Here is a 16,390-nt window from a genome sequence, read left to right on the forward strand (position 1 = left end):
GCGGGTCCGGAAGGACTGCGTCGCGGTACTTTTGCCTCAGCGCTCCAGGGTGCGCAAGGCGCGTCTTTGTGACGCGTTTCCGGGCATCCTTTTTCCTTTGCATGCGGCGCTGGGTGCGGAGTTTTAGACAGCCATGGCCCCTCGGGTCTGGCGTCAGCGGGCCCTGAAGCGGTGTCTGGACGAAGTTGGCAAAAACACAGGCCGGCCAGAGTGCTTCCTCACGTAAGTGCGCTGAGCCTGGGCTCGGGATTCCGCCCAGACCTCACGTGGGCGCGGGCTGCGGGCATCTGTCAATTTCTGGACTAGGCGTAAGGTAAAGGAAAGCGTATATCTCTTTTCCCCAAATCTCAGATTGTTTATGCACCGGTAGCCTATCAAAAAAATTAAAAGTTGTATAGTTCAGATCTTGCAGTCATGTGCTGTTGAAATAAAAGTAAGTCCAGTTATTAACGCCCAGAGGCTTACACACTCCCTGCCCCTCTACACACACACCGCCGCACGCTCGATTGGTTGTTTTCTCCCGTGTGCTTCCAAAGATCTCGGTGCTTACTTATACATCATCATACTTCACTGAAAGTATTAACATGTCGCTTGTCTATCCGCCTCCACGACTGAGCTTCTGGAGAAGTAGGACTGCCTTTCCTCTCTCTTACAAGCATAATCTCTTTGTATTTCGTTGGAGGACTTAATATGCGATCTATGAAAGTGTGGCTCACATTTACAACTCAAACCTCACCTCTTTCTTGAGCTCTAGGCGCACAGCACCTGCAGCCCCTATGTACTCCAAACATCTCAAGTTTAAGGTGCTCAAAATGAACTGTTGCTTCTGTTTAATGAACTCCCCTATACTGTGCCCTCCCTGAAATTCTTTACTCTTGTTCTCACCTGCCTTCTCTGTCTGTCCAGTCATTCAGACATATAACTTACCTATTTCCTATATGTTCTTCTCTCTCAGTACTACATCGCATTCATTAGCAATCCTGTCAGTTCTGTCTCGTAACCTTATTCTAAACTTGACTATTTAGTATATCCACTGCTCTCATCTCGGTACAGTTCTTCCTCACCCTTTGCCAACAAGGCTGCACCAACCTCCCAATCACCCTATTTTCTTTTTTAAAAGATTTTATTTATTTTTCTTTAGAGGGGAAGGAAAGGAGAGAGGGAGAGAAATATCAATGTATGGTTGCCTCTGGTGTGTCCCCTGCCGGGAACTGGCCTGCAACCCAGGCATGTGCCCTGACTGGGAATCAAACCGCGATTGTGTGGTTCGCAGGCTTGCACTCAATCCACTGAGCTACACCAGCCAGGGCCCAATCACCCTATTTTCATTCCTTTTCCTCCATAAGCCATCTTTCAAAGCATAAATTAGATCATTTTACTCCTCTGCTTAAAACCTTCAAATGGCTTCTCTTTACACTTAAAATGGCAAATTCATAACTCTGAGCCCTACCAGATTTGGCTCCCACTTACGTCTCTAACCACACTCCAGCCATGCTGACCTTTCTATTCCTCAGACTCACCAAGCGCATGTCCATCTTAGGAAATTTATTCTTTAAAAGAAGATTTTATTTATTTTAGACAGAGGGGAAGGGAGAGAGAAAGAGAGGGAGAGAAACATCAATGTGTGATTGCCTCTTGAGCACCCCCTACTGGGGACCTGGCCTGCGACCCAGGCATGTGCCCTGACTGGGAATGAAACCCACAATCCTTTGGTTTGCAGGTTGCAGGCCAGCACTCAATCCACTCAGCCATACCAGCCAGGGTAGGAAATTTATTCTTGTAGTTTCTTCTGACTAGAATCATTGTAAGAGATCTTAGTAAGACACCCTATGTGTAGGTGTCATCTTGGATGTCATAGCCTCAGAGGTATTCTGTCCACCTATGCCAAAGCAGGAGTGGCATTTAATATAGCAGAGTTGAGAATTTAAGACTGAGGTTCATCATGTAACTCTACGCAAATTGATCTGTAACAGATTCCCTGCCTAAAATCCTACACCAGATTCTTAAATAGTTAGTTGACACTTTTATATGTTAAGGTGGCTTGTCAGCAAGATTGCCCACTCTTGGGGACCAGAATCCATAGGTAAAATTGACATTTCGTTCAAATTTGATCTTGCACAAGAGTTGGTTTTTTTTTCCTTTTAATTTCAGAGTGCTATGAAATTATTACCTATCAATATAAATCTGATCTAACTTCCTCCCTGACCCCTTTCATAGGATTCAGGACGAATTGGCATCAAACTTCACTTCTTTAACAAAAGTACTTTACGACTTTAACAAAATCCTAGAGAATGGCAGGATCCATGGAAGTCCTTTACAGAAACTGGTGATAGACAAGTTTGACGATGAGCAGATTTGGCAACAACTGGAACTTCAGAATGAGCCGGCCTTACAGTACTTTGAGAATGCAGTCCGTGAAGCCTTTAACGATGACGACATCAGTCTTCTCCCAGAGAGTGAGGAGCAGGAGGACCAAGAGGACGGCTCAGAGATGGAGGCTGACAGCCAGGGGGACCTAGGACAGCATGTGGAGGAGGAGGAGGAAGTGTCAGACCTGAGTGGTGATGAACCTGAAGGGGATGAGATGGCCAAACGCCCTAGTGAACGTGCTCTGCGGAAAAGCCCAGTTTTCAGTGATGAGGATTCTGATCTTGACTTTGACATCAGCAAATTGGAACGACAGAGCAAGGTGCAAAACAAAATGCCCAGGAAACCAAGAGAAAAGTCCGTAGTGGATGATAAATTCTTCAAACTGTCCGAAATGGAGACCTTTCTGGAAAACATGGAGAGAGAAGAGGAGCAAAAAGATGATGCTGAGGAGGAAGAGATTGATTTATTTGAAGATGTTGACTCCGATGAAGATGAGGGAGGACTGTTTGGAAGTCAGACACGAAAACTTAAGGTAAAGTCTTGGGAGAAGAGAGGGGGAGTTTGTTTTTTTTTTTAAATCCTCACCTGAGGGTGCGTTATTAACTTTTAGAGAGAGGGAAAGGGAGAGAGAGTGACAGACATCGGTATGAGAAAAACATCGATCTGTTGCCTCCTGTTCACACCCTGACTGGGATCTGAACCTGCAACCCAGGTATGTGCCCTGACCAGGGATTGAACCCACAACCTTTCAGTTTACGACATTTTGCTCCAAACAACTGAGCCCCACTGGCCAGGCCAAGAAAAGGTACTTTTTACCCCCTCAAATTATATTTTGTTCTGTTTCTTGAGAAAAGGTTAAAGTACCTCAGAACTCACCAGGGCATAAGAGAAATATTTACATAAGTTAAAAGGAATTGACTGAAAAAATTAAACCAAAGCTGGCATTTCTTCATCATAGAACACTTGTAGCTTAAGAACCATAATCACACTTTTGTTAAAGACGGTCAGAATATTCCCTTAAACGTGTGTTTTCCCCCAGCACTAGAAATAATAGTGAAAGGAAGGCATTTGTATACTTTATTTAGGCAGGGATACTTTGGAAATAGTTTTAGTTAGAAGATTTAGAGATAGCGCTCTGGCTCGTGTGGCTCAGTGGATTGACTGTGGGCCTGTGAACCAAAGGTCACTGGTTCGATTCCCAGTCAAGGCACATGCCTGGGTCGTGGGCCAGGTCCCCGGTGAAGGGTATGTGAGAGGCAACTACACATTGATGTTTCTCTTTCTCCGTCTTTCTCCCTTCTCTAAAAATAAATAAATAAAACCTAAAAAAAAAAAGAAGAAGAAGAATATGGTACTCTATCTAAATCAAAGAATCCATACTTCCAGTTCATTATGGTCTAGTAGTTCTCAGGGATTTACGGTAGTGTTATTATTGGTCGATTTCCCCTGTAGAATACTTAAATACACATATAAGCGCCTTAATGCATTTCCCTAGCCTTAATTAAAAAGTTTTGAAAGTCTTTTTGTTTTAGTCAGGTAAAAGTTCCAGGAACCTGAAATACAAAGATTTCTTTGATCCAGTTGAAAGTGATGAGGACGTAGCGAGTGCTCATGATGAAGAACTGGGTTCGGAGGAAGAAGAGGAAGAAATTCCTGAAGGAGGAGGAGACGACAGCCTGTCGGAAATGTGAGTCTTTTCAGTGGTACTTTACATGGAGTCGAAGCTGCCCAGCCATGTCCTCAGAATTTAGATTCTCTAAGATCACATAGTCTCCAGATGGACAGAAGAAAGTCAACTTATGAAGGATCAAGTCAGGGAACCTGTATAAAGGACCCATGGACAAGGACAGCAGTGGGGAGGATTGAACGTGGGGGGCGGGCAGGGCAGGGGAGAGCGTGGGGACAAATATAATTGAACAATAAAAACATTTTTAAAAGTAAATGTGGAAAAAAGTCATCTTAAACGGGCATGAGGAATCACCTAATGAAGATAAAACATCACTACCAATAGCACTCAAACCTTTATTACAAGAGCTTTGATTTGTTTTCTGTGCCCATAAAACCCCCTGTTGCTATTCGTGTGAGATAACATTGCATTGTAGATTGATAGTAATTTACTGTCTTTATGCTGCACACTTTTTGTTCCATTTCAGCCAAATAATTCCTTCTGTTGGTCTTTCATAACTGAGTGACTTCAGAAGTCCTGAGTATTTAGTTGCATTAGGCATACAGGAGAGAGCTCTAATTACTAGAGAATTTGTTTCTCCTTCTTTCCCTGTTGAAAAGTGGTGTGTTTCCTTCTGTGCATGTTTCAACACTACAGGGACGAGGATAATGACCTTGAAGAAGCTGAAGACAATAAACCACATAAAGAAACCTCAAAAAGAGTCACCTTTGCTTTGCCAGATGATGAGGAAATGGAAGACACGCGTATCTTCAATGTGCAGAAAGATTCAACTGAAGTTAAATCCTCTTTTGAAAAAAGACAGGAAAAGGTAACAAATAGGAATTTAAGGAATTGGTTAATAGGCTTATGTGACTGTGGAACTTACAGAGCACTAACCCACTCCATTTTTCTTGGTAGAATGCGTAATTATCTGTTACACACACACACAGATCTGGCTGCTTGGTACAGCTCCCTGTAGAGATGCCCGTGGGGACCGCAGCCAACTTATGACAGTCCGTGCTGCCTATCCCAGCCTGTGGCTTTCAGTGCGTGGTGCCTCAGCAAAACTCTCTTTCCTTTCCCTGTCCCTGCTGTCCTCACACCTGTGGCACGTGTTTCTAAATCAGCTGTCCTGGGAACCCCTCCTTGTAACTGTCAGTAGCTGCTCCTACGGATACTGCATATTTCTCTGAGGTGCTCTGCAGATGGCTTTTGTGGGTGCCACATAGATTGAGTTTGAATTAATACCATCTCAAACACATCTTCCGAAGTTGATGAAAATTTTTTCCATGTCGTGATTTCAGGCCAATGAAATGTCCTTTGAAAATAATGTAGTCAGGTTCCAACCAATAATAATTACCAACCAATAATTAGTTGGTTCTATCATTTAACCATCTTAAAATTGTATCTGGTAGTTAGAAATGAGTATAGGCAAATAGCCAGAGATACCAAGGATATCAAAAGAGTTATTTAAGAAACGAGAATCTGAGTTAAATCTAGGATTATCAGAGCCTCTTCAGAAGAGAGAGGAAGTCTAAAGGAATAAAAAGAAAACACTGTGAAAGAAAATAAGAAATTTTTCATTGAGTTCATGTCTTTCCCTCCCCCTAAAAGAAGAAAGAAAAGCAAGTTTAGTTTTGCTGGGGATTATATATCAGACCATTAAGAAATAGATAGTTTAATGCTGTTTAATTAATTCCCATCAGAGTATAAAGTTTACAATATATACAGAGTAGAGCTTACAAACTTCTTTCTTGTGAAGCTGTTACAGCATGAGTACCCAGACTGACAAAGGTAACATGAAAACACACACACATACAAACACACACAGCCCCATATATGAATAGTGATGCAAAAACCCAAGATAGCACAGTGGAAAAGAAAGGCCACCACACCCAGGTGGCCCTCATCCCACTGATTCAGGATTAAGGAATCTACTCATCAATTCTGGATCGTAACAGGTTAAGGAGAAAAACCATATGGTTAGCTCCGCAGGTGTCCAGAAGACATTTGATAAAATTCAGTATCGGTTTCTAATTTTTTTTCACTCCTAGGGGAATATAAATACATCTAGGCAAAAGGTGCCTGCATGCTTAGTGGTAAAATTCCAGAAACATCCCTTTAAAATAATAAGACAAAATGACCCTTATGACCACTGTTATTTAACATTCCTTTAGAAATGTTAGCTAGTGCAACTACAAAAGAAAAAGAGGGAAGAAAAACTGAAATGAATGCATCCATATTTGTAGATAGTATCAGAAAAAATCCAGCCAACAAAGTGAAAAGCTACTAGGGAAAAGAAGAAGTCCGGTAGGGGGCTGAGAAGGCTGGCGTTCGGTACGCTCGGTCGTCATTATAACGTTGTCTTCCCACTTGGATTGGGGTGTGGAGTCAAAGCAACAGGCTCCATCAGATACTAATGTAATGACAAACGTGACTTAATCTTGGAACACTCTTTATAATTAAAATTGTTAATGGCTTGTAAATAGATAAACAGTTTGACTAGTAGTGCTACCAGCATAATACAGAGGGGTCAGGGACACCACCGAATTGTGTTGAGGAACAGTACATTTCTTGCCCACTTTTAAAAACATTAGTTGCTTCTACTCAACTAGACAGCAGGTTTTGTTTCCTAAAAGTGCGAGAACTCCTTTCGTTCCTTTCTCAGATGAATGAAAAAATTGCATCTTTAGAAAAAGAGTTGTTGGAAAAAAAGCCCTGGCAGCTTCAGGGGGAAGTGACGGCACAGAAGCGGCCGGAGAACAGCCTTCTGGAGGAGACGCTGCACTTTGACCACGCAGTCCGCATGGGTAGGTGCTCTCGCGGGCTCCTGCCCCGTCCCTGCTGCACTTTCCCCGTGAGTCTCTTTCACAGAAAGCCTGGGACGAGTATTTCTCTTCCCCCAAGTTCTTATTTTAAAGTCTCACCAACATACAGAAGGGTGGAAGAAACAGCACAGTGAAGAAGTGTTTGCCATTCATCTCCATTCGCTGACTGTTCCCACGTTGTATGTGTGCCATGTGTGTGGCTGTTTGTGTACGTTTTCCCCACAGTCCTTTGAAAGCAAGTTGCCAGTGTCGTGACACTTCACTCCCAGGTACTTTCACCTGGCTCTTCTCAGAACGAGGGCATTCTCCTGTGCAGCCACAATAACATCAGCCCACCCAAGAACGACTGATACACTAACGGTGCCTAATGTATAAGCCACCGTGAGATTTATTTTTTATTTTTTATTTTTTTTAAGAGAGGGGCAAAGGGAAGGAGAAAGAGAGGAAAAGAAATATCACTGTTTGGCTGCCTCTCACGCACCCCCCCTACTGGGGACCTGGCCCACAACCCAGGCATGTGCCCTGACTGGGAATTGAATCCCTGACCCTTTGGTTCATAGCCTGTGCTCACTCCACTGAGCTGTAGGGCCAGGGCCACAGTCAGAGTTGTGCTAGTGATCCGTTTACAGTGCCTGCTGTCATTGTCCACTGATTACTTTGTGAACTAGCCAGGACCCCTGATCACCTCGTCACATCCTCTCTGGCACCCGTGAGGGCAATGTGAATTTCCGCTGTGTCCCCTGCTAGAGATAGCGGTAGGGGGGGCGGGATTCCCCAGGTGCCCAGGTAAAAGTGTCAGCACTGACTACTATTCGGACTCTAGTTTTGTGGCCCTGTGACTGGCAGGAGCATCAGAAGGCTAGTGAGCACAGAGGGGTGACCCCTCCCTAACTCTCTGCTTCAGGGAGTGGGGTGGGGCCTGAGAATTCACCTTTCCTGCAGCCCCCAGGTGTCTGTGCTGCTGGTTCAGGGATCGTCTCCTTTACAAAATATGGGCCCAGATCCTCTGTCCCCACTAAGAATATGTTTCATTGCTTCTAGCGCCTGTGATCACAGAGGAAACCACCCTGCAGCTAGAAGACATCATTAAGCAGAGGATCAGAGACCAGGTCTGTAAGAATGAACTTGAACCTCATTTGGAATTTTCAGAAATACTATGACAATATTTGGAGAGTAGGAATAACTGTTTTTGTAGAAGTTGTATGTCAGTTCATTAGAGTCCCGTGTCTATGCTAAAGGCATCGTCAGCTTTTGTTGTGTGAGGCGCTGCCTTCACGGGTGCCCCAGAATACGGGCGTTGTGCCAGAGGGGAAGGGGCGGCCAGAGTCGGTGCCAGGGTTCCCTGCGCTTTGCCGGCCTGCTGAATGGCATGGAGTGAAGCTGGGGGAGGGTGACGGGTGTCGTGGCTGGTGTCTGATTCCATGTGATCATACTTGGGACCCTTCCTCTAGGCACAATATCCAGTGTGACAAACGAAGGGTTTAATTTTTTTTTTAATCAAATGTTAAAAACAGCAAAGAGCTATTGTTTAAGAACTGACCTTATGCCCTGGCTGGTGTGGCTCAGTGGATTGAGTGCTGGCCTGCAACCCAAAGGGTCGCTGGTTCGATTCCCAGTCAGGGCACATGCCTGGGAATATTGTCAGGTCTCCAGTAGGAGGCACATGAGAGGTAACCACACATTGACTTTTCTCTGCCTCTCTCTCCCTCCCTTCCTCTCTCTCTAAAAATAAGTAAACAAAACCTTAAATAAATAAGAAAGAGCTGACCTTCTTCTGTACACTTAGCATACAACTTCAGTTATGTGACATGCTTAATGAGACACGGCTTTAGGACATGTCAGTGATGCCTGCCTAGAATAGGAAGGGTCTGGTGAGTGGGCCAAGTAGAGTATCTTTAACTCTGAAATGAGACAAGACAGACTTGACTTTTAAATAAACCATGAAGGGGAGACAGGGAATTGACACTTGTAACCAGGACAGGGAGACACGCTTAAAACAAAAACAACAAAGGACACTTGAGTGATGTGCTCTTTGCTTTTCCTAACACTTACTCTTTGTGACTTGAACAGTCATTTCCCGGGTGAAAGTTACTTTCTTGCTGCGGCAGTTGGCTTCGTCTGAGAGGAGACTAGGTAATCCAGAGGCAGAGTCTTAAGTGAGCCTAGAAAGAAAGGACAGATTTTCATGAATTTACGTTCCACCTGCCTTTCACTCTTCAGGCTTGGGATGACGTGGTGCGGAAAGAGAAACCTAAAGAGGAAGCGTACGAATATAAAAAGCGGCTAACACTGGACCACGAGAAGAGCAAGTTGAGCCTTGCTGAGATTTACGAGCAGGAATACGTCAGGCTCCACCAGGTAAGGAGCCCCTGAGGCAGGGCCGTGGGGGAAGGAAAGCTAAGGTAGAGAAGCAGCAGTTCTGGGACGGTCAACGTGAGCAGACACAGAAATCTCGCGCTCCTGGCTGACCTCGGCTTGTGTGAGCGGAGACCGAGCAAGCTCGGGAGAGTGGGAGAGTGAAAGTGCTCCCACTGAGAGGCGGGGTGGGGGGCGGCTTTGCACGAGTGGTGCTCACCTGATGCCTGCACACCAGCAGAACTTCCCAGCAGTTGAGCCCGTCCTCACTCACACTGGAGACGGGTGTGTTCTATAGGTTTGTCTGTGACTTCGTTCTGATGTTTGGGTCCCATGGGTAATTTTGATCTTTGTTTCTTTTCACTTAGATTCTTTAAAAAAAAATCTCTGGCTAAATAGAACAAAGACCTATTTCCAAAAGCATTATATTCCCAGTATAATAATTGTGATTTCTTTACATTGGATTTAATGAGACTGGGGTCAATATGTGCTTGGGACGAGGTGGCATTTTTATTCTGCAAAAACCATGGAGGATTCCTGCCAGACTTTATTGACTGACGCCACTTACGCCGCGAGAGCAAACCGCCCTCGGTGCCACTGTGAGGTGGAGGAACAGGGAAGGTTGGAGGTAAAGTTCCTCCTGGCCGCTCTGCCACCCAAGGTGGCATTGGAGGGGTGCATCATGGCCTCAGCAGATGCTTATTGAATGTCACCTGGCTACTTTGAGGAGGTTCAACAGAGATGGAAAGTAGTTGGTAATCGCGAGAGTTAAAAATGAGGTTAAGCGTCTACCAGGCAGCTCGCACCAGCCTGTAAACATTTGATTATTCGTTAGCGGGAGTCCACAGCCAGTTGTAAGCCTTCGAGCACGGACCTCATGGCTCATTCGGAGCCATGCCTTTAAGGGTTGGGCCTTGCCCGATGGGCAGTATTTCCCAAGGCCTGGAACCAAACTCAAGGTCACAGGCAAGAGGACAGTGAACTGTTTGCAAGTTAACCTTTACTCTTGGTTGCCTGTGTGATGGGTATTCAGGCAGAGGCTGTATGTTGTGTGTGAGTCACCTGGGGCGAGGCAAAGAGGCACGTTTAGGATTGAATGTGAGTGAGGTTAAAACGGTAAGAACAGCAGGCGTGTGCGTGTGTGTGGCCAGCACGTGAGCTCCGGTGCCGGACGCTGGACATAGACCCAGGAGAAGCATTTTGGGCGGAGGAGGGAGAAAAGTATAAAGTTTGTTAGCTCCCCTCAGTAAAATGAAAACCGCTGGCAATTTCTTTCAATTTGAGTAATCAGAATAAGTCACCAATTACACGTACGTAAATGAAAGTAAGTCCCCTGCAATTCAAGTGGCTATTTGGATAATTTTACAAAGTCCACATTAACACCTCAGTTTCTATTTTTTTTTAAACCAAAGTGACATAACCATTTGAAAGTGAGTAATTCACATAACGTGTGGTTTGCAGGCCCGAGCTCAATCCACTGAGCTACACCAGCCAGGGCCAATTCACATAACATGAAGGCAATCGTTTTAAAGGGAGCGAGTCAGGGCCATTTCATGCAGTGTTCACGCACACTCTCTCTAGTCCCAACATTTCGATCACCCCTGAAGTAAAGCCGCACACCCCGTGAGCAGCTGCTCCCCACGCCTGCCTCCCCCCAGCCCGAGGACCACCAGGCTTGGATTTACCAATCCTAGACATTTCACACAAATCGAACTGGATGCTACGTGACCTTTTGTGTCTGACTGCTTTTGCATACTGTAATGTTTTAAGATTGCGGCATGTGTCATTACGTCATTTCTTTTTTATGGGTGAACAATATTCTACCGCGTGTACATACCAGGCTTTCTTTATCTGGTCTTCAGTTTGATGAGCATTTGGGCTCCTCCTATTTGGGGTCATTGCGAATAGTGCTCTGAACATGGGTGTTATTTGATTGCCTGTTTTTAGTTCTCGTGGGTACAGGCTGCTGGTCAGAGGGTAATTCTCTCTTGAGGAGCTGCCCAGCTTGTTTCCAGGGTGGCGGGACCTTCATACTTTCTCACCAGCAGTGCACAAGGGCTCCGTCTTCACCTCCTCTCAGCACTTGTTACCTGGCTTCTGTCCTGGTAGCCACCCTGGTGGGAATGGCTTAGTGCCTAGAGGAAGTAAATGCCAAGGGGATTAAGTTGTAAGTCCCACGTGCTGGAGGCAGTGGCTGCTGCAGCTCCTGAGTGCACATCACAGGTCTCCCTGGGTGGGCGCTGGTGCCCTCGTGGTATCGACCCCCTAAACGCTGCCCAGGATGCTCTTGGGAGCCGAAGCCTCGATGGCGAGAAAAGGGGGAGGCCCCTCATCAGCCTTCACGGAGTATGTGGTTCTGTGATCGCACCTTAAGCCGCTTAGGCTGATGCTGTTGAACTTACTTCCCAAGGAAAAAAGAGCAGAGGAAGAAAATCCTGAGCATGTGGAGATCCAGAAGATGATGGACTCCCTCTTCTTAAAACTGGACGCCCTCTCGAACTTTCACTTCACCCCTAAACCGGTCAGTGTGTGAAGGTGGTCGCCTGGAGCTCGGGCACATGGGATTTCCGTCCCTTTCTGAGCATTTGCAAGGCGGGCTCTTCATTGGGTGTCTGTTTACAGAAGCCCGTTTCTCGTAGCTGGAAAATGCAACGGTTCAAGTAGTGCACTGCGACTCTTGTTCCCGTGAGCCTTTTCCGTGCATCTTTTTCCATGTAGTTCTTAGAGTGGGCTGTTTCTCCCCCATACCTGAGGGCGAGGTCACGTTTATGGAAATCCAGAGATTCTGTTAAACAGAAATGGAAATAACATTGAGAATGTACACAGACACGGAGATGGAAATAGTTCCATAACAGAGGAAAGAGCTGGTGTTTGAAGGCAGCAGAAATGTTGTGCAAAAGTGCAGGCAGCGTGGACACAGCCCTAAAACACTCAGGTTTCGAAGGTGCTGCCCCCGCAATACGGCGGCCACCCCGGGAGCCTCCGACTCTCGCTGTCAACACGGCCCGTGTTTTACACGATCCCCCAGAGCATCCTGTGTGTTAGATTTTAAATTGATAGGTTTGCAACTCCAGTTTCTTCTGTGAGGACTGTGTCTAACTTCTGTTCAATGCATTGTCTCTCTCCTAGCCCGTCCCCGAGATTAAAGTGGTGTCGAACCTGCCAGCCATAACCATGGAGGAGGTCGCCCCAGTGAGCGTCAGCGACGCAGCCCTCCTCGCGCCGGAGGAGGTCAAGGTACGGAGCCCGTGCTGAAACGTTAAATACCTGTTGACACGTGAGTTGTTGGTAGCCGGATCTCCATTCAGTGTCATTTTTCTTGAGTTTTGTAGTCTTTGCTCTAATGTATGTCAGCAGTCTCTAAGTATAATCAAATAATGTTACCAACATATATAATATTCAATACCAGGCTCCTATAACAGGTATCATTGTGAGATGTATGAGTTATTATAAATTACGATCAAAGCTGTTGGCAAACATCCAACGTCAGTATCTTGTTATAATCCCTTTGAATACTAGCAGTGTTAGGTTTAAAACAAATTGCACGTATTGTTTATATACTGTTAGCAAGTTTTTAACATCAGCACTTTCCCCTTAATTTAGCCATTCAATGCTTATCAGTAGTGGAACCAGGGTCTAGAATAGAGCATCTGGATATGGGAAGAGGCTGGACATGCCAAGTGCAGGCAGGCGCTGCCTTGTCAACACAGAACAAGAGGCAACAGCATCTCTGGGTAGATTACCTCCTGTCCCTGGGGTCCCTATGGCCAGCCCGGTGGCTGCTGTCAGCGGCTCAGCACCAGGGGGCTCTGAGCATGTTCATGGATCTCAGGTTGGGGTCTGGTTGCCACAGGAGCTGGCTTTGCCCCCCGTGTTTCCTCCTGAGACGTTAGAGCACCGGTGGCAAACACAAGGCCCGTGGGGCCAAACCCGGCCCTCCGCCTTGTTTTATCTGGCCTGGCACCTGGTTTCTACTCAGTGGCAGCGCCAAGCTCTTGGTTTTGGTTAAGGAGCAGTTACATGTACACAGTCCTAAAGTGACATTCGACCCTTTGAAGGCAAGTGCGAGGCTGATGTGGCCCCTGGTGAAAATGAGTTTGACACCCCTGCATTTGACTGACTAGTGTGTTGGTGGTTCTTTTTTAATAGGAGAAAAATAAAGCTGGAGATATAAAAACTGCTGCTGAGAAAACAGCCACAGACAGGAAGCGAGAAAGGAGGAAAAAGAAATACAGGAAGCATATGAAAATAAAGGAGAAGGAAAAGCGGAAGAAACTTCTGGAAAAGAGCAACCCAGACCAGGCAGGGAAGTACAGCAAGGCCGCCGCCGCTGAGAAGTTAAAGCAGCTGACCAAAGCGGGCAGTGCTTCGCTGCTAAAGGTAAGGCTGCAGGCGGGGATCAGCCGGCTGGCAGGGGGCCTTTGGGAGGAGCGGATGGCAAGATGTAGGTGACTTGCTGTCCCCTGGAGTGACAGAGCCACTGACACCGCCCACTGGTCATGGCTGGGTACAGCCCTACACTCTCGGGTCCTCACAGTAACCTGGGCCTCACAGCAAATTCTTTCTTCTCCCTCCTCCCTCCTCCCTTAAATGACAAAGCACTGTGGCAGCATAGAGCACGTAGGGTACCTCTATGCCGACCGGCTGGATTTTTCAGTTTCCTCTGCCAGGGGCGCCCAACCTTTGGCGTCTCTGAGCCACACTGGAAGAAGAGTTGTCTTGGGCCACACGTTAAATACACAAACACTAACAAAAACTGCTGGGCTGAAAAAAAGGTTTTAAGTAAATTGACAGTTTTGTGTTCAGCCGAATTCATAGCCCTCCTGGGCCACATGCCGCCCAGGGACCATGGGTGGGACACCCCGATACACTCTATGACAGACTGTTGCCATCATCATTTGGGGTTTTCACCTGTGAGCACATGTTATTTTCAATTGCAGGACGAAGGTAAAGACAAAGCCCTGAAGTCTTCTCAAGCATTCTTTTCTAAATTACAAGATCAAGTAAAAATGCAGATCAGCGATGCCAAGAAGACAGAAAAGAAAAAGAAGAAAAGACAGGACATTTCTATCCACAAATTAAAGCTGTAATAGACTTTGTGATGGAAATAGGAACGTCTATGTTTATATTCTGCCAGGGTTCTGTTTTATAAATAAAGACTTGGGGAACTTTCCTTGGCCTGGATGGCAGATACTTGAGAATCTCATGGTGTGAGGAGACAGACTCCAGACTGCCAGGGGAGAGCCTCATCTTGCATTTTCTGGGTTTGAAGCAGGAACCACTGGCGCAGCCCTTCCTGCACTGAGCCCACCTGAAAGCCAGCTTGGGTCCCAGCCCAGGGGGCAGGAGCCACCATCACAACCAGCTGTCCCTGCAGAGATGCTCATGCACTGGGGTCTTGATTTTCTTCTCTGTTGCCCTGTTGCCCATTCACAAAATGGCAGGATCGTCATTCACGCGTCTGACACCTTTCCTCTTGGGAAGTGACCTCATCACCTAGGTCATCGAGTGCTGTCCACAGCCAGCTGTGCAGAGGACAGGTGTGGTCTAAAGAGGATAGAAGGTGGCCCTGGCTGGTGTGGCTCAGTGGATTGAGCACCTGCCTGCTAACCAAACCAAAGGGTCACCAGTTCCACTCCCAGTCAGGGCACATGCCTGGGTTGCAGCCCAGGTCCCAAGTTGGGGGCGTGCGAGAGACAACCACACATTGATGTTTTCCTCTCCCTTCCCCTCTAAAAATAAATAAATCTAAAAAAAAAAAAAAGAAGGTGAACACACTAGGAAGAAAGCATGATGGTCAGGTGCTCATGGTTTCCAGCCTCCTTGTCCAAGGAACGCTTGTGTTTTGTCTGATAGCGTCTCCTAGGACACTGGGTGGAAATGCCTTCCAGGGCTGTCCAACCGTTTGGCGTCTCTGGACCACACTGGAAGAAGAGTTGTCTTGGGCCACACATTAAGTGCATTATGACAGGTAATCACAAAAATCTTGATGGTTTAAGTAGATTTATGATTTTGTGTTGGGCCGCCTTCACAGCCATCCTGGGCCTCATGTGGGCCACAGGCTGGACACCCCCCACAAGCTTTGCAAGGGGCAGACTTTTCCTGGCCTCGGTTTTCTTAGACTTGCCCTGTAAGCTCCTGCCTCAGGCACACGATCCTGCCTCCTGCCCCGATCCCTGCTGCTGTTTCTTCGTCCTACAATGTCCTTTCAACTACTCACTGCCTTACCTCCAGGTCTGCTCTGATGTCACCTTCACAGTGAGGGCCTTTCTCCTTCCCACACTTTCAAATTGTAACCTGCATCCCTGCCCCACCTTGGGTTTATTTCTCTTCCAAGTCTTCATCTTTTAATTCTCTACATGATGTAATTTGGGGGCTTTTCCTCTACCCCACCTCACCCCCATTCCTCTGTGCACTGCCACATTGTTGGCACCAAGGACATCCCTGAACTTGAGGGAGGCATTCAGTGCATATTGTGTTGATGAATTCCCTCTTCATGTCTCTTTTCTCTTTGGTTTGTTCATTTATTCACACATCCGTTCAACACACATTTATGAAGTAGTTACACAGTGCTGGCCCCTGTTGCAGTCAGTGACAAAGGATGATAAGCCCAGGTCCCCTGTACTCAGGAAGCTCACCTGGTCATTCTTGAGGATAATGGAAGCTCTGGTCTCAGTGCCCAAGAGCTGACCAAGTTTAATACTTTTAGTTAATTTTAGTTAAAACTTTCAGTTAAACATAGCCATTATTATAAATCATATAACTGAAAGGTTTTCTTAGGCTCTGCCAAGGAAGAAATGCCAATCAACCACAAAGTTAGGCAGTATAGAGCTTTATTGGGGTTTGTGCACCCAGGCAAGGTTCTCCAGTCTACAGAGTGGGGCTGGGGAAGTCGCGCCTAAGCAGGGAATGTGGTGGGGTTTTACTTTGGCTCTCTTCGTGGGAGCTGGGGATTGGTCCCCTTTGAACAAAGCGGCAATATATCATTGGTGGTTCTCCTCCGGCTCAGGTTGCTATGCGGATATCCACTTTGGCAAAGCCCGCCCTTTCGGCTCTCAGGTTTGAGGTCAGCAGTCTTTTCCCTTTTCTGGGGTTGTAGTTCAGCCGACGTTTTGTCCTACCCCACCCATCCTGACAGTAACTTCACTATTAAACTATATTAAAAACAAAT

At 46.4% G+C, this 16,390-nt stretch overlaps 1 protein-coding gene across 1 annotated transcript; it reads left to right on the forward strand.

Moving 5' to 3' along the window:
* Nucleotides 1–40: 40 nt before the first annotated feature.
* Nucleotides 41–14,396, forward strand: MPHOSPH10 (M-phase phosphoprotein 10). The gene is made up of 11 exons (XM_037053778.1): nucleotides 41–222; nucleotides 2,218–2,902; nucleotides 3,903–4,057; nucleotides 4,694–4,865; nucleotides 6,705–6,846; nucleotides 7,906–7,973; nucleotides 9,085–9,222; nucleotides 11,630–11,740; nucleotides 12,349–12,456; nucleotides 13,369–13,599; nucleotides 14,160–14,396. The coding sequence occupies exons 1-11, from the start codon at nucleotides 134–136 to the stop codon at nucleotides 14,307–14,309; spliced, it is 2,049 nt and encodes a 682-aa protein (XP_036909673.1). The 5' UTR covers nucleotides 41–133; the 3' UTR covers nucleotides 14,310–14,396.
* The last annotated feature ends 1,994 nt before the right edge of the window (nucleotides 14,397–16,390 follow it).

Source organism: Sturnira hondurensis, unplaced genomic scaffold, assembly GCF_014824575.4.
Source record: "Sturnira hondurensis isolate 20B ecotype Veracruz unplaced genomic scaffold, ASM1482457v3 Scaffold0007865, whole genome shotgun sequence".
NCBI lineage: Eukaryota > Metazoa > Chordata > Mammalia > Chiroptera > Phyllostomidae > Sturnira > Sturnira hondurensis.